The 19244-nt window shown below is 42.5% G+C and overlaps 1 protein-coding gene across 1 annotated transcript in view; it reads right to left on the reverse strand.

Moving 5' to 3' along the window:
* Positions 1 to 2189: 2189 nt before the first annotated feature.
* tnni3k (TNNI3 interacting kinase) overlaps positions 2190 to 19244 on the reverse strand; it is a 243372-nt gene continuing 226317 nt past the window's right edge. Inside the window, exons 24-25 of the mRNA XM_008114094.3 lie at positions 12182 to 12261; positions 2190 to 2940 (exon numbers count right to left, since the gene is read on the reverse strand). Of these exons, the coding sequence (XP_008112301.1) occupies positions 2864 to 2940; positions 12182 to 12261 (157 nt within the window). The 3' untranslated portion in view covers positions 2190 to 2863. The remainder of the gene's footprint in view (positions 2941 to 12181; positions 12262 to 19244) is intronic.

The following is a 19244-nucleotide window of genomic DNA, read 5'->3' on the forward strand; positions in this document are numbered from 1 at the left end:
TAACTCATGGGAGTCACATTGCTGTTAAAGGAACAAAGATTTGGCTTGTGAAAAATTAAAAAAAAACAATTTTGCTGGCCAGTTCTACACAGGAGGAAAAGAACAAAGCCTGGGAAAGTTGGATTTTGGAATACATTCCTAAACATCCTTAGCTGTCACAGATGGTGGACATATAAGCTGGGAGATTTTGAGAATCATAACCCCCTAAAGTCATTTTTCCCAGATTCTATATAATGATATCACAATTTTTTTTCCATCTGTGCTTATGGGTTCTGCATTTCTGCCCTGGCAATCTTCATGCTCAGGTATGGAAACATCTGAATCCTTTTATCCATTCCTATTGTTTGACACTTTTAAAAATTACTTAGCACCTGATCTCCTAAGATGAGGTACCCAAATTCAGAGGGGAAGTTCTCTTTTGGCATGCAAGTAAGTGATGAGATGGTTCACCTTTGAATGTAGGAATCACAACATACATTATTGCATGCATACTTACATATTGAATATACTTTGCAGGAGGGAAAAGACATTACCTCGAAATCATTTTGGTCCAGACCTCCTTAGCTGCACAACTGGCAACTTTCAGTAGCATGATCATTCTTTGTGTGCACAGCTCTCATGTCTCTATGAAGAAGTTTCGCATTGAAAACTTTGCATGTTGTGTGCTTATTTAAGAACGCTAGGTGACACTGTGGAGCAGCATTTGTGTGTGAGGGAGCATTGTGAATTTTCCAGCATTTTAAGTATCTCTATAGAACACAAAAGTCTCTGCGGTGGACATGCATAGCTGCTCCCTGTAGTTCCGTACCCTTTAGTCTTGTAAAAGCATGCAAGCTACAGAGCTGCATCCTACTATGAAGCATTGTTGGTGAATGTGAATTAGAAATGGTCAAAATACTGAAATATGTTGTTTGTTTGCTTTTCAAAAACAAGGCTGGTGCCAGAAGGTTGGTGGTAGTGATGCGGTTTCTTGAGTAGAGGCATTGGAAAAGTGTGCTTCCCCTTCCCTCTTGGTCACTCTTACTCCATACCCCTCAACATCTCGCAGATTTAAAAAATGGGCCACATGTGTCTATGCAATATCAGTGTGGTCAAGATGGTAAAGGTTATTAATTAGGAAGAACACACAAGCTAGGAGAGGCTGTAGCAATTTGATTTTGCCTAAGCCTACAGGAAAAGGCATGGTTTTGTCCCCTCCTCTCCTTCCCCTCCTGCTGAATAATTTGAGTGCAAACTACAGTTGCATTTTGGATTTAGTCTGCAGCCATCAAAATAAGCCAAGGACAAAGAATAATAGAGAGAGAAACCATTTTCAAAGCTGCTGAAAAAGTGGGATGACAGGGGATTAATTGGGATTGTCTAATTGTTGGATTCTGCTCCAGCTTGATGCCTTTTAAGGTCTGAATCCTACTGGTCATTGTTGCTTCAGTGAATTGGCTGCATTTCTGATTACCAGTAAAACCCAGGTTCTATCCTCTGAGTTGCAGAGCCATCAACCACTGGAAGGAGGCAGGAGTACTTTTGAATGCTTTCCCTGTTTGAACCGGGATGCCTCCTCCCTATAGGCAAACAATGGGTAGAATTTATGTAAGAACAGCTTTATAAAGCGTTTAATGTGTGAACCAGCCTCCTTTGATTCCATCTCACACGAATGTTGGGATTTTTTTGCCCTACAAAACGGTATCCTGATCTTTAGCTTAGAGGGTGGGGAACTTTTGACTTCAATTCCCTTAAACCCCAGTGGCAATGCTAGCTGAGGGTAAAGACCTCTAGAGAATGGATCCATTTTAAATCCAGTTTCTGCCTCCTGCAGAATTCTGGGGCTTGAAGTTTAGGGAGGGGCTTTTAAACTGCTCAGCCAGACAGGTCCTGGGTCTTACTAAACTACAAACCCCAGAATTCTGCAGGAGGCAAAAAATGGATTTAAAGTGGATCCATGGCTCTGGTGTGATGAGACTGTAGGAACTGTAATCCATAAGAATTGCTTTTCCGAGAGTAGAGTCTGCTTTATGAAAATCTTTATGCTGAGATAAGCAAACTCAAATGTAAACTCAAGTCAAGATGAATGTTAAATTGGTAAATAAAACTTTCCAAAGAATGCCTATAGGAAGATATACCTGGTCTCTTAGTATTGCCCAGTTGGTAGACCTAAACAGCATGACTTCAAATTATATTACATTCCAGCATGATTCAGAAGAGTATGAAATCAATATTTATTTGCAGTTTGGGCTAGGTATTTTGAGTGCTTCAAGATTCACATGTCTTTAGAAGATAATAGATGATCATAGCTACACAAAAAAGCTTGCCAAGACCACTGCCTAGGAACAAGGGACCTCACACAGCCATGGCAACTGACAGATGAGATCCAAGGACATATAGTTGAAAAAGAGGAAGGGAAGATGATCCTACAAGAAATCTGGAGCAACATCTTTCTTCCAATACATCAAAGTTGGGAATGAAATGGTAAATGTCACACTGTGTGAGGCCCCCAAATTGGGGCTTCTCACAGTGCGACAATTACTTTTTTCTTTCCTCACCTCATGTGTAATGGAGAACATGGACTCCAGGTTTCCTAATTACCTTCTCGGCATGAATGGAGCATATTCCCTGGGCAAACAACACACAGCTCAAAACTCTGTACCTTCAGCTGATTTATTTTTCCCTTCACTTCCTATAAATTATTGGCAGAGAGAGAATTGGTTGGAGAATAATTTATGGCAGAAGCATTAGCTTTCAGTAAATAAAGAGCCAATGTAGGGCTTTTTGATATAACTTATGATGCCTGGGAGCCGCAGTGACACACACTGAGAATTGTTGCTGCCAGTTTGTGGAGAATCTCTCTTCAGGTAGATCGTTCCTGCTGTCAGCCGCTGTCTTCAAAGCTGCCACTGTTGCTGCAGGAATGGAATCGCATCGTACTCATGGGATCCGACACGTAACCTGTGGAAGGGGAAAAGAAACTCAGGTGCTAGTGACAAATGCTGTTTAAGCCAGGAACACCTTCTCTTTTTCACTCAACTTCTATCAAGCTTCCATATTTAAACAGACAATATGGATGTCCAGGTAAATAAGTACAGCACAGATTAACTCACAAATAAATGCATTTCAGACAAATAATTGCCTTGCTGAAACCCCCATTTAATGCCATTCCTTGAAGCAAAATGCTAGAAGGTAAATGTGTCATACAGAAATGTTACTGTTCACATTCAGTATAGTCACAATAGGCATTCAAGGCAAAGGCTGATGGAAAACTGTCAGAACCCTGCTACTAGAGCCTGGATGTGGCTCTGAGTTTCAGGGTCACTGACATTGATAAGACACCTGCGTCCCAGGACTCGGAGGAGAAACGGCTGCTGGACTTGGCGGGGAATTTGCGCGGGGTTTTACTGAGCGGGAAGAGACTGTTCAAATGAGGGGGAGGGTATATAAAGGAGGGTTGGCCGGAGCCTCCCATTCTTGGCTTTTCTGATGTTCATGTTTCCTACAGTAAAAGTTCCTGGTGATACCACAGAGAGTCTCGTGTGTTCATTCAGGAGCGGCTGTGGTGAGCTGACACTAAGCCAAGAATACGGACACCATCCCGCTGTAGCGGTGAGGTGTAACATGCAAGTGGAGGATGAAGAGCTCTTGGGCGCCGGAGGAGGAAGGTCGGAAAGGGCCACTCCCGAGCCGGACGCTGAGTTCCACCAGCTGGCGGCCCTGGCGTCATCCACCGCTTATGCCCAGCCAAATGGGGTAACCCAGAGGCGCGGAGTGGTGCGGGGAGATAGCACCGGAGGAGAGGAAGGTTCACCTTCCCCAGGCCCGCAAAAGATGGTGTTTCTGGAGGAGAGGATGTCGGCGATGGAGACCACCCTGGCAGTGATGTCGAGGGCGATGGAGCGCCTGGCGGTTTTGGCGGAGCCGGAGCGAGGAAGGGAACTTCGGGCTAGCTCAATGTGGGACGTGAGCATGGGAAGCAGCCAGGGCTTTGCAGACCTCCCAGCACCGAAGGGAAGGGAAATGCGAAAGGAGCCCGGTGCCCGGCCCAAGATCCAAACGAGCCTGACGCGGGTGGAGGAGAGTGACGACGAAGGGGAAAAGCCTCCGAGAATCCCGGCTACGCTCCCAACTGAGACCCTGGTGCCCCTGGCGAATGCCGGGCGTGGCACAGGACAAAGGGAAGCAGCAGCGGGGCCCACTGGCCCGCAAGGGGGCTTGCGACGGGCGGAGAATTGGGGATTGCCACCACAGGGACCCCTACCGAGACGAGAGGAACTAAGGATCGAGTTTGGGGGAGAGTCCTCTGAACTGGATTTTTTCCTGACCACGGTGAGGGGCTATATGGAGGACAATGCTCACACTTTTAGAACGGAATCCAGCCGGGTACGGGCCATTGGTGCAGTGTTGAAGAGGGGAGCGGCCAGCTGGTACGTTCAACTACACGCGCGGCGCGACCCATGTCTGGGGTCACTCCGACGCTTTATGGGGGCCCTGGAGACCCGTTTCCGAGATCCACTGGAGCAGATCCGGGCGAGGGAGGAGTTGAAGACCGTCTCCCAGGGGCAGAGGTCGGTATCTGAGTATGCGGAGGAGTTCCAATGCCTCGCTGAAAAGGTGCCGGAATGGTCTGCAGTGACAAAGATAGAACTCTTCAAAGAGGGGCTCAGGCGGGAGATCCTCTCCTGGGCGGTGCATCGTGATGAGCCTGACACACTGCGCGGATGGATTCAGCTGGCGGGGCGCATCGAGACATCGCTGGCCCAGGCGAGGAGGCACCGAGGAGGGCTACAGCAGCGGCCGCAGATGAAAGAGGGGAGCCGGAAGGAGGGATCAACCCCAGCCGGGAGGAGAACGGAGCCGACAGGGAACGTGAGCACCAGCAGGAGGGGCTGCTTCGTGTGCGGCCGTTTGGGCCACAGGGCTGCCGAGTGCTGGCAGAGAAAAGGGGAAAGCGGAGGCCCGCCCAAACCAAGAGCCGTGGCAGGGAAACGCGCCGAGGAAGAACCACCGATGAGGCACCACTCGGGGGGGTTGGTAAGTCAGGACAAAGCCATGATAGTGGTCCCCATTCAGCTTGAAAGTGGCAGCAAACAAGCAACCTGCAAAGCATTTGTGGATTGTGGATGTTCCAGGAACATCATCTCCCCTGAATTAGCCGAGGGATTGGGATGCGAAAGAACGAACCTAGAATCCCCAATAGCTTTTTCGCAGTTGGACGGATCCACAGCATCGGGATCATTAGCTAAGTACAGTGCCGAAGATGTAAAGTGTAAGATAGGGAGTTGGGAAGGAAAGGTGTCATTTGTGATATCACAAATAGCCAGCTATAATGTTATACTAGGCATGCCATGGCTGGGGCAGGCCAACCCGCAAATCAACTGGGAGGATAAGAGCATGATCTTCAGGATGAAGTTGGAAGGAGGGAGCCAGGAAGTGGAGAGGGAGCCGGGGAAAAGGGGGGAGGAAGACTCTATCAGGATAGCAGAACTGGCAGATAAATTACCCCCAGAGTATCGGGATTTTGTGGACGTATTTGATGAGAAGGAAGCAGACAGTTTCCCACCGAAGCGGAGAGTTGAAGTGAAGATAGAGCTAGTCCCAGGAGCAGAGCTTCCTAAGGCAAAAATATACCCAATGTCGGCTAGGGAAAAGGAGGAACTGAGAAAATACATTGATAAAAACCTAGCGAGGGGTTTCATAGAGCCTTCAAATTCCCCTCTAGGGGCGCCTGTGTTGTTCAGGCGCAAAAAGGACCAAACGCTGAGGCTCTGCATTGACTACAGGGGCCTGAATGCAATCAGTTCTGTAAATAAATACCCCCTACCTTTAGTGAAGGACTTGATCGCCCAGTTATCGGAGGGACAGATATTCACTAAATTGGACTTAATTGAAGCGTACCATAAATTGCAGATTAAACCAGAGGACAGGTGGAAGACGGCCTTCTCCTGTGCATTCGGATTATTCAATTATCGTGTGCTCCCTTTCGGTTTGTGCGGCGGAGGCGCCGCGTTCATGCAATTAATCAACGAAGTGTTGCATCCATTGTTGTACAAGGGAGTCTTTGTTTTTTTAGATGACATATTGTTAGTATCTCGGACTAAGGAGCAACACATAGAACTAGTCAGGGAAGTCCTGCAAAAGTTGAGAGAAGCAAAACTGTATGCGAAGCTTGCCAAGTGCGAGTTCAATAAAGACCAGATAGACTTTCTGGGGTATAGGATTTCCTCCCAGGGAGTGGCGATGGACCCTGCGAAGGTAGAAGACGTGAGGGGGTGGGAAGCCCCCAAAACACGGAAGCAGCTGCAATCCTTCCTAGGGTTCGCAAACTTCTATAGAACATTTATCAAGGACTTTGCGCGCCTCACTTTGCCATTAACGGATTTGTTAAAGACTAAAGGCAGGGGAGAAACAGCCAAAGTGAAGGCCCCAGGGGCCAAACTGACCTGGACAATAGAATGCCAGGAAGCTTTCGAAGCCCTTAAAAAGCGTTTTACTGAGGAGCCTGTCCTACAACACCCTGATATGTCTAAAGCCTTTGTATTACATTGCGATGCGTCAGACCGGGCATATGGGGCAGTTCTGCTACAGAAAGACGAGGGGGGGAACCTGAAGCCATGTGGCTATCTGTCAAAAAAGTTTAGCGATACAGAAAAAAACTGGCCGATTTGGGAGAGAGAAGCCTTAGCGATTCTAAAAGCACTAGAGTGCTGGAGACACTTTCTGGAAGGAAGTGGAACACCGTTTGAGGTGTGGACTGACCATAGAAATTTACAGTATCTAAGATCCCCTCGTAAACTATCAGCGAAGCAAATTAGATGGGCCCAATATTTCAGCCGTTTTGATTTCAGACTCAGATTCTTCCAGGGGAAACATAACATACTCGCTGACGCTCTCTCTCGGATGCCTCAGCACGGGGGAGGAATTCAGGAATCTGAAGGGAGTATTTTTCTTGATAAGCAATGGGGCCTGGCAGTACTAACTCGAGCACAAGCGGCCAAAGAAAACAAACGTACTGCCATTTCCACGGGGGGAGGAGAAATATGGGAGGAAGAGTTGAAGCGAGCGTATGGAATGGACAAATGGTTACAAACTAACAAAGAAAAGGGAGAATTGTGTGGGGATTTGGTGTTTGTAAATAAGAAATTGTATATTCCTGAATGTTTAAGACGAGAAATGTTAAGGAAGTACCATGATAACAAGGGTGCGGGTCATCTAGGCCCCACCAGGACTATTAAACTGTTGGCCAAACAATGCTGGTGGCCCGGAATGAGGAAAGACGCCAGGGGGTACGTCACGCAGTGTGAATTATGTGCAGAGGGAAAAACACCACCGGGGAAGCCCCAGGGGCTATTGCAGAAGGTGGTGGAGCCCATGAGGCCATGGGAATGCGTAGCCATGGATTTTGTAGGCGAACTACCCCCCAGCAGAGGCCACAGATACATTTGGACAATATTGGACCTATTCTCAAAACAGGCACACTTTGTGGCCCTGCCAAAACTCCCTTCAGCTGAAAAACTTGCTGATTTGTATGTGAAGCATGTATATCGCCTACATGGGTGCCCCGACAAGATAATTAGTGACCGGGGAGTCCAATTTACTGCAAAATTTTGGGGAAAATTCTTACAGCTGTTAGGAGCAGAAAGGAACCTGAGCTCGGCCTTTCATCCCGCGACCAACGGGGGGGTCGAACGTACCCAACAGACACTGTGCCAATTCTTAAGGATGTACACCAATTATAGACAGGATGATTGGGCGGACCTTCTTCCGTTTGCTGAGATGGCTTTTAACGGGGCCGTACATTCGGCCACAGGTCGTGCCCCATTCGAAATAGTATACGGACAGGAGGTGGCACCTTTCCCCAGGCTACCCGAGTGGAAGGAAGGGGAGGGCCAGACCGACGAGGAATGGCCGGCCAAAATCAAGCAAGGGTGGCAAACCGTGGTAGAGGCATTGCGGGAAACACAAAAGAAGTACAAGCTCTTTGCGGATCGTAGGCGCCGAGAGGGGGACAAATTGGGCGAAGGAGATCTGGTTTGGCTGAGCACAAAAAACCTGAAATTGGGGTTCCCATCCAAGAAATTGGCTCCACGCTATATAGGGCCATTCAGGGTAGCAAAAAGAATAAACGAAGTGACCTATGAGCTGAGGCTACCAAAGGACCTAGGAAAGGTACACCCGGTATTCCATTGCAGCCTGTTAAAAAAGTATAAAGGAACTCTGGACAGCGGAGAACAATAGTTGTGTTTAATCTTTTCCTTCCAGGACGAAGGGGAGGAGGACGCCATGTCAGAACCCTGCTACTAGAGCCTGGATGTGGCTCTGAGTTTCAGGGTCACTGACATTGATAAGACACCTGCGTCCCAGGACTCGGAGGAGAAACGGCTGCTGGACTTGGCGGGGAATTTGCGCGGGGTTTTACTGAGCGGGAAGAGACTGTTCAAATGAGGGGGAGGGTATATAAAGGAGGGTTGGCCGGAGCCTCCCATTCTTGGCTTTTCTGATGTTCATGTTTCCTACAGTAAAAGTTCCTGGTGATACCACAGAGAGTCTCGTGTGTTCATTCAGGAGCGGCTGTGGTGAGCTGACAGAAAACTGGAACCAAGATAGTCTAATACATAGTCACATTTCTATTTGATTTTAAAATATACCTGCTTTGACCTTGAATAAGGGGATCCAACAGTCAACAATAAGCAGCCTGCCAAAAATAATTATGCCCTTAATCCTGGATAATCACTGTGACAATAAGCTACTGCTCCAAATATGAGGTTGCCTATTAAAGACTATTATTACTTCTTTGCCATCTCACCCATTGGTCGAATGTGATTGCTTCTATTATTCTTCTGTTGCAATATTTCCCAGCCTAACCTTGTCATCGAGTCTCCTAACATCAAAGCAATAAAAAGTCTACTTTCAAAAAGATGCAGAAGGAGAAGGCAGGACCCAGTTCTCTCATCATGGCCAAATGTTTAGGCCCCTACAATGTTATAACAAAAATTTAGCTCATCCCTTAAAGATGTTGCAACATATGGTCCATTTGTTATGTGAGAAAAGACAGAACCAGTCCTAGCTTTAGGAAGTGTCAAGAAGCTCATACAAGTAAATGATTTGGGGTCCTTGCTAGCTTTGAGCTTTTGCTTCCAAAATTATTATTTTATTTTTATTGCCAGGAGTGGAGAAGGTATTTCCTTTGTGTGCCAAATTAACCTGACTAACTTTTGATACTGTGACCCTTGGCTTTGGTGGGGGAAGTGCCCCATTTGCTGTCGCTTTGCTTCACAGACGGCAAAAGGGGGGTGGTTATAGGCTACAGAAGCAATGCAAGTGGCACTGAGAAAGTACAGCAGTGCTGTCAAGGGTGTGAACTCTGCCCCTTCCCCCCCCATATTTTATGTAAGATGCTTATACAAGAAGTCCCCAGGTGATGGACAAGATAGGTTCTGTAGGTTTATCTTTCAGTTTGTATTTAAGTCAAGTCATTTTTATATGTATCTCCTGCCAAATATCTATATCTATATAATTTATATCTATATCTATATATTTTGGATAGCATAGGGAAAGGTTAACACCCCTGTAAGAATTGTTTTGCTGTCTGTGCCCCGTTCAAGATATTTCACTTCACTTTCTGCCCCTGTGATAACTGGTTTTTAAAAAATTTGGCTTGTTGTGGAAACAAGGATTGGTGAGAAAGCTTCAGTTGAGGTACCTTTACCGCATGATAACTCTTTCAGGAGTGAATTTCCCTTCCGAGGAGTAGATTGGCGACTATGTTGAGAAGTAGTATTTGGGTGTGGCTTTCAACCGCATATGGTAAATGTTTTCTCCTATACTTTATTCCTTTTTTATTCCAAAATGTAATCTAATTTCTGGATAACCCTCATATTATATGCACTGGATATAATGCACTGGGGCTGATGTAGAATGACACATTCTCTCATTAGCTTAGAATTGTTTGTCTTGGTCTGGTAGATTTATGAACAGCTGCAAGAGGGGATTCATAAATGCTCAAAGCTGCAAGGTCATTCTCATGAGAATCTTGGTATGGTGTATTACTGGGATGTTTTGATAAAAGGACCACTCAGGAAAAACCCACACAAGAGGGACTTGTTTTGCTCATTGACAAATGGGATGAAAGCCTGCAAAATATTTGCATTGATTTACCTATAAATGTATTGTGTAGTTATTCAGTCCTCAGACATAACAACATATGTTTTACTGTGATCAACTTTATTTCTTAAACAAAGATTCTTGACTTCTAAGAGCTTTTGTTTTCTGATCTGGAGTTTGTCTGTAAATGAATAAAGTGTAAAGGGTATTTAGGTAATATTCAGCAGCTGAGCTTAGGTAATAAATAAAAAATAAATGAAGTAAATCTTAGAAACCTGTTAAACACCTCTCTCATATGCTTTCAAGTGGGACCATGCTATGTTCAAACATAAATGCACAAGTGTATGTGTGTATTCCATCTGCCTTAGACAGTGATGGATCTAACTCAGCTTTGTATCTGTACTGATTACCATGGCAATCTAGGGGTTTATACATACACAAATCTTTGGCACACGTACAGGATATGAAACCAGCATAGTGTAGTGGTCTAAATGTTGAACTGGGACTCTGGAAGAATAGGTTTGAAAACCCTCCTCAGCTATGGAAACTCAAACAGTCATCTGGAGCAAATTACACCTTCCATGTAGAACAGCAAATTACCAACCTTTTTTGGTCTTACACCACCTAAGCATCTCTAAAATCCTGATGCCCCCACCATGACATATAATTCTTATTATTCAAAAGGTGAACTCCTATTCATGTAGAGGGAGCCTTAAGGGCATTAATTTGGTTTAAACAAGCTTCCAAAAAACATGGTATCTGCCATGTACACTCTGATTTTAATTTGTAAAATATGTCACAATATATATTTACATAATATATATGAGTCCCCCAGAACTATAAGAAATGAAAAAAAAATTACTGTTAATAATTCATTCTTGAATCCCCCCCCCCAAATCAAATTGCTCCCCCCGCCCAGTTCCCTGGTACATTGGGAACCAGGGGTCTAGAGGAAGGCAACTGAAAACAACCTCAGAATCATTTTTGCAAAGGGATATACAGTGTTCCCTCACTTATCGCTGGTGTTATGTTCAAGGACCACCCGCGAAAAGTGAAAATCCGTGAAATTGGGATGCTATATTTATTTTAATATTTATACATTATTTTAGTAGTTATACACTATTTTAAGTCTTTATAAACCCTCCCCACACACTTATACACTATATAACCCTTTCCCATTCCTATTCCCAGAGAGGGGTAACTCTGCACGAACGAAAGAAAACAAGATGCAATGGTTACTGAGCCAATCAGTGACTGGGATACAGAGCAGCATTCTCTGGTTGATCGCCTTCCATCAGTCAACCAATCATGTATTGTTTACAATCTCATGTTGGCAAGTAGCGTCTCAAGCAGCTGCTGCGCAAGTCCTATTTTTCTGAGTAAATATGCTATTTACTGTAAATTGTAATTTTTATTATTTATAATATTACTTTAGTGTTAGAATTAATATTTTTAATTTGCAAAACAGCAAAAATACAGTTATAAACATTATACATTAACATTTATTGAAAACCGCAAAACAGCGAGTCCGCGAAAAGCGAACCGCGAAGTAGCGAGAGATCACTGTATAGCTAATGTGAAGACACAGAACAAGTGGCAACAACTGAGAAGCTGCCCCTCCTAAAAATTGTGATTGAAGTCCATTGCTTTCAGGAGGCTGCCCAAATACAGTGTCTATAAAAATATCTTAGTTCGGGGTCTCCTGAAACTTGAAGCCAGCTGTGGAGTTACCATTTGGCTATAATTTATAACCAATCACTATTACTTAGTACATATACCTCTATAACACACATATTTTCCAACATTGTCATTGTGTGAATACAATGTACATTTTAGCTGTACACTCAAAACTTTCTTCAATATGCAACCTAACAAAGGCCATGGAATGGTCCTCTGATGGTGGTTGGAAGTATGGCAATGCACTTGGTGAATCCTAGGTGTTGTTAAGTTTTCTCTGAGTCTTGGGTTACCTATTAAATCTCTAGTCCCTACAATCAGTACTGTGAGGGTGTTTCTTGTTTTATTTTTATCATCAGTTTCACTTCAGGGAAAGTGGATTAGCCCATGATTTTCTTAAATCTCAGAAATTTCTTACCATTTCGGTCAATTGGTGGATACTGAAAGTTTCTCCTCATCTCTTCTAGAGAAAGGCCTTGAGAAGGCTGTTGTCCAGTGCTGGAAAATGGATGAAAGGGTGTTTCCATTTTAGATGGTGGTGTCTTCATAATTCTAAAGCTTTTCTATCCAAACAACACTTCTACAATTTTCATGCAATAGAAAACAAATACAGTAGAGTCTCACTTATCCAAGCCTCGCTTATCCAAGCTTCTGGATTATCCAAGCCATTTTTGTAGTCAATGTTTTCAATATATCATGATATTTTGGTGCTAAATTTGTAAATACAGTAATTACAACATAACATTACTGCGTATTGAACTACTTTTTCTGTCAAATTTGTTGTATAACATGATGTTTTAGTGCTTAATTTGTAAAATCATAACCTAATTTGATGTTTAATAGGCTTTTCCTTAATCCCTCCTTATTATCCAACATATTCGCTTATCCAAGCTTCTGCCGGCCTGTTTAGCTTGGATAAATGAGACTCTACTGTACCATGTTTTCACATCAAGGAACACAGATAACACAGAGAAAAAGAACATTCTATTTCTAGAATAACATCTTCCAAGGCTTGTATTTCACCTAACTGTCTTTGGTCTTCTTTTGAATTTAGCTGAAATTCCAGGTGACACATTCAACATATTATAAATATTTTATCTGTACCCACACTATCAGGTTCATGCATGCTAATTTCTTTGTGAAATAGAATATCACCCTTCTGAAGTGAATCCCAGTGTTGCTCCATGTAAATAAGTTCTTTTTCTCTTTAGAAGTGAGGGACGAACTGTCTCTATCACCAATTTATAGATGATGGGCAAACAGGTATCAAGCATACCTACTGAACCAAAAAGAACCTGCCCAAACTGTACATCAATACCCAGATGATTCACAAACACATGTCTCTTCCATTCCCTGGTAAGATACATCATTGTTTGAAGTGGTTTCAAAGAACAACTCCTTCAAAGAACTTTCATAAAGTTGTGGTTGAAAGAACAAACTCAAGATTATTTTCAGCAATGCCTTTTCCATGGTGATTTTGAAAAGGACAGTTTCTAACTGATGGCAGGTAAGAATTTTATATCTTGGTTTTGACTGTCATCTCCTGCCCCCTTCACTCATCCACACCTCATCAACCCACTGTGACAACTGAATATTTGTTTCTAGATATACATTGCAAGATAGAAATTCTATCTAAAGCATAGTTCCTATGAATGCATCTCAGAGCTGAGAGCTCTTAACAATGTTGTGGTGCTCAGATGTGTCTTGTTTTCATTTAAATGATTTTTTTTACATTATTCGTACAATGATATGTCCCATTTAATATGTAATACCTCATACACCCAGTTTGCTTGGATTCTAACAGCATATTGCTTTTGCAATGTCTTAACAGTTTCATTCATCTAACTATATATCAAAGACTGTACAGTATTATGCTTACAATACATTGAATGATATATAGTAATATGACACACGGGGGAGGGAAGAAGAACTATTGTTAACTAAGGAATAAAGTGAGGGTTATTAATAACGTAATTATGTGTTTTGTGCTATATAGGTTGGCATCCCAATGCAACTGTAGGGTCAATGTCTAAACTGCTACCAATGGGATTCCGTTTTATTTATTTATTTATTTATTTATTTATTTATTATTTTTATTTTTTATTTATTTTTTTAAAAATGATACAAACACCCATTAATTTGAAAGAATAACTTGTCATATTAAGTAGACAGAACTTGTGGCACAGTTCTTTGGAATCCCATTTTGACAACATTACTCTTTAAATATGGGTTTGGGTTCAATCTGTTCTGCTTTTTATGTGTTATGTTTTTATTTTATCATTTTAGTTGTTTTTGCACTGTTAGTTTAAAAGCCCTGGTATCTCAGGATGAAGAGTGTGCTAAAACACTATAAATAAATAGATAAATTGTGAGTACAAAAGCCTTTTAACTGTCTGATAAGGTTTGCTAACAAATGCTTGGCAATTTTAGAATAAAGAACAATTTGAAAAAAAGGATCCCCCCTCAATGCTACAAATGCTCAGATAAGTCATTTGGCTTCAACATCAGTCCTGTTAATTATGTTAAAGCCACATATCCATGCAATATGATATGAGATACAAGATGCTCCTCATCCATAAAATGCAGGCCTACATCTTCACTCTGTGCAACTATAAAACAAAGTTCACATCCTTAGCATTTCAGGGTCACCAGGGAATTGAAATAGTTTGTTCAGTTATTTGCTTAATTCAATCCATTTACTCATTCACGCTATTTAGAAGAGCCATACTTTGTCTCTGTCAATAATCCAGGTCTGCATTTACCTAAATGAAAACTAATGTATAGTTCCGAAAGTATGGCCAGACAACAAAATTGAATGAGGGTGAAAGTCAAATGCAAAACTCACAATCAATGCAACATTAATAATGGTTAAAACAATTGCTGCATATATTACACAGTGTCAGATAGTGTACACAAGCCCTCCACCACTTTCAGAGGTATTTACTATTTGAACAGCTCTCTCTGATCGGAATGCTTATCAACAGCAAAATTCCAAAAATCCATATTAATATAATGCCTTTATTATTACCTTTTGTTTCATTGGGATCTGGTCTTGAGGGTTATGGGAGATTTGTATGTTTGTGTATATGTGTGTAGTGTACATCAGCCTCTTTATCAATTGCAGAAAAGCTGGTATGTTTCACTTAGGATGGAGACAGTTCTAATAGTTATATTTTGTATTTATAAAATGGGAGGGTTGAACCTTTCTGTCTTTCTTGTTCCTGGCAGATCTAACTTGCATAACGCTACCTCCATTTCACCTTAAGACTGTGATCCCGTTAACACTAATAACCTATGTCCTCCTTTCCCAATTTTGCTTCCAGCTTCCTTTTTTGTAGCAACTTTCCTATGTACTGCTCAGAGACTCTTCAGGGCTTACCTACATTTGATGAATTTTGGGTTGATCTACAACCTCATTAGATGGGCAAAATTACCTGTCCCATGACCCTTCACTTGAGGCATGGAGTCTACCAACTCCCATCACATGATTTTGATCTATTTCTGGCGGGGCTTTGTACCTCAATTGAAGTTGATGTGTTGCAGGAGGCTGAGACAGCAACACGGGAGGCACCCCATGTTGCAATGGAGGGGGGGGGGGAGCCAGGCGGAGATTATTCCCCCCCCCCCATCGGCTGAGAGGGAAGATGGGCAATGCGGGGCATGGGGTGACAGGTTCCCCATGCCCCACGCTGGGCCCACCAGATTCACCACAATATCATGAAGTTCTTAATGAAAACAGTATTGCATTATGATGAATTTGGAAATTCTGGAAATTTTAATTTATGCCAACATGCCTTCCTTTGCTTTTTGTGCACTCAGCAGCTGAGTGTAATATAGTTGCAGAAAATCTAATAAGCTTATTGAGGGGCTGACTAGTTTTGTGTGTCTAAATCTCCTAATCAGTAGTTTTCTCTATGGACAGAAAACCATCTGGGCCATGGTTGCATACTTAGAAATAAACAATTCCACATTTGTGTTGTAAAAGCACGCCCGAAGTATAAGATTTTCATGAAGAAACTTAACTGAAAGGAAACTCTAGCTGGGGAATAGGTAATCCAATATGCCAAAGGTTCCCATAGGAACGCCACATCTTTTATTTATACCTGCCTGGAACAGCTGCCTCATTTGGAGTCAAAAGTGCAGGCAGCAGCCCCTAAAGCTGAACTGTTGCAAACGTGTCTCCCTGCTGCTCCACCAGCTTCTCAGGGCTCTCCAGCCCACTGCCTTTCAGTAGCTACTTGCAGTTCATTAAAGACCTTTGTGCAGCATTTTAAAGGTTCACCATAAAAAGAAAAGAGAAGCAGGTGCTAAGAAACGTTCTTCCCCTTGTTCTGCTGCCCTTGCAAAGAAGCTACAAGCTATTATGTGTATTGAGTTGGAGGGGGGCGCAGGTGAAAATGTATCAAAAGAGAAGCTCCTTTCCCAAATGGGAGCATTTCTGTTATGTCTGCTGGGCTTTGCTTCAGAAACAGGAGTGACCATGACATGATGGTCACTCCCAGGTTACTCTCATTAGCACAGAATCATGACTCCTAGATGTGAAATGGCAAGATGGTTAGGAAACTGGCAGTTATAACAACATGAGATTGCCTCCAGCAGGGAGGTGTTTGCTGTGCCATTGCAAATAGTATCTGTGCAAATTTAGTTTAAAATCTTTCATTGTGACCTTCTTGGTCCCTCTCTTGCTGGAAGTCTGTAGTGAGATTCTGTTATCCAAACAGTGCTGTCTATGTTTGCAATAATTAGAAGAAGCAAGCAGGAAAATCAAAAGAGAATGTCTTGCCAAGAACCTGGGAGCATACAGTAGCCTTCAAGACCATAACAAGCAGGTGAAGCAATCTGGGTGTATTCTGAAAAGCATTGATGCTTTATGAGAATAAAGAGAAAATCGCCCTCCAAAATCATGACGATTTATAGGCATGTTGTAAGGGCATGTGACAAGGATAGTTGGAATGTTATTAAGAGAGGATGAAAGTGCCCATAGGAACAAGGGATTTGTCAGTTGTGATCAAGGAAAAGAACACAGAGCTGCCCTTCCAGTGTTTTTTCAGATACAAGAGAATATTCATGTAGATATTCAGACAAATGTTTTAGTGGTAAAAACAGTTGGATAATGAACCCATTTTCAAGAGACATAGTGGACCCTCCCTTCCAAGAGATGTTCAGACAGAATGTAGTCAGCCACCCATTATGGATGTTCTGGTATTGGAAGTTCTGCCTCATGGAATATGATTCTTCTGATGCTTGGTGATACGTACATTTCCTATTGAGCTAATTTGGGATGTGTAATCGAATTTTAAAAGTTTTTTTAAAAAAACTTTTAAAAGTATCAAAGAGGCCTTGGTATTGTTCTTCCCTCTATGTGTGATCAATTAGCTAAGTTGGGTGACCAAACCTCCTTGGGCACCATAATTCAAGAAGGATATCAACAAGTTGGGATATGTCTTGAGGATGGTAAAAGGTCTGGAAACCGTTCCCTATCAGGAGTGTGGCCTGGGGAGCTAGGTATGTTTAGCCTGGCAAAGAAAAGCTTGAGAGGGGACTTGAGAGCCATGTTTAAATATTTGAAAGGAGGTCATATTTAAGATAAAGCAAACTTGTTTTCTGCTGCTCTAGAGCAGGGGTCCCCAAATTAAGGCCAGTGGGCCAGATGCGGTTCTCCATGTTATTTACTTGGCCCCCACCCTAAACTTTAGACTTAGGGTCACCCTAAGTCTGAAATGACTTGAAGGCACATATCAACAACAATCCTAATTATCTTTACTATTTCATCTGCCAAAAGCAGGTGCACACTCCCCAATGGTAAATTTATGTTGGTTAAAATTGTTCTTTGTTTTCAATAGTGTACTGTTATTTCATTTTTTTTTTTGCACTACAAATGGGATATTACAGTGTGCAACTGTGCATAGGAACTCGTTCATGTTTTCAAACTACAGTCCGGCCCTCCAATAGTCTGAGGGACTATGAACTGGCTCTCGGCTTGAAAGGTTTGAGGATTCCTGCTCTAGAGTCTAGGTTATGGGTCAATTGATTTAAAACTGCAGGATACTTCTAGAACATGGCCATACAGCCCGGAATACATACAACAACCCTGCAGGAAAAATGATTTCACCTAAACATTAGAAAGGACTTCCCAATGGTAGGAGCTATTCAACAGTGGAATATGCTACCTTGGACTGTGGTGGGAGGCTTTTAAACAGAGACTGGCTATCTCTTAGGAATGCTTTGACTGTGTGTTCATTCATGGCAGAAAGGGACTGGATTAGATGGTCATTGTGGTTTCCTCCAACTCTATAATTCCCTCTTCCCTATCCTCAAGGAATTAAATCATTTCAAGCCAAAACACTATACTTACTGGTTTGTGTGTCAACTTTTCAAGGCATGTGCCTATTAAACTGAAGGCAATCCTCACAGGAAGTTTTTAAACTTGTTAGTTTTTTTTCTACTCTCAAATTCTGTATTGAGTGATGTGCCTTTAAATACAATTTTTGCATTGGATGTACCTTTAGTAAATTTGCTTGCATAAATCTGAAAGCTTGTTACATTATTATTATCATTTTTTTAAAAAACCATTAGCCATGGCTCCAGGCCAGTGATACTTTTTTTCAAAGAAGAGGAAGAAGATGTATTACTAAAACAGAACTTTATAGAAACCTAATGAGTCATTGGGGATATTATTTACTTCACAAGATGCAGAGAAAAGAAAAGTTTGTCACCAGCTTGCACAGCTGAACCCTTTAGATGCTTTAATTGCTTGTGGGTGCCATTACGGATTCTCTTTAAAAAAAAAACACTGCCCCTCCCCTCCCAAAAAAGCCCCTACAATACCCTGCTTTCAAAATCATTTTTCTCTTCCTTTTGGTAGAACCTGACAGAATAATAGAATTAGATTTGTTGAATTTCACTAAGCTGTAAAGTAACGTGTCATTGGCTTTACTTACTTTTCATATATTTTTCAGAGGGAGAGCTCATGAATCTACCTCGGCTCACACATACAGCTGTGAAACCAAAAGGGCAATTCAATCAGTTCTCCAAGTAACAGCATGTTATCCATCTACTATGGCTAGCTACATACGATGACTGGATATCCTTGGCAAAATATAGGCATCCAGTGTGAAAAGTGGAGTGTCTTTCTGGTTTGGATGCAGACATTATTTCAAGGTTATATAGCTTCATGGACCAAGAGATTTGATTTTTCCTGTGATGAGGCATTGAGCAGTGATGTCTGAACTCCAGTAGAGCCTTGGAACCATTGCCCTGAGGTGGGGAAAATGTACTAAATAAGTGAGACAAATCTCACCAAAGGAGCAAGAAGTAATTCATAAGCAACATGATGAAGTGGAAAGACTATGGCTGGCACTACACTGTAGAATAGATGCAGTTTTATACTAATTTAACTGCTATGGTTCAATGCTGTGGATCCTAGGATTTGTAAGTTGGCAAGGCACTAGCACCATGAAGCAGAGAAAGCTAAAAGCCTT

Source organism: Anolis carolinensis, chromosome 4 (assembly GCF_035594765.1).
Source record: "Anolis carolinensis isolate JA03-04 chromosome 4, rAnoCar3.1.pri, whole genome shotgun sequence".
Taxonomy (NCBI): domain Eukaryota; kingdom Metazoa; phylum Chordata; class Lepidosauria; order Squamata; family Dactyloidae; genus Anolis; species Anolis carolinensis.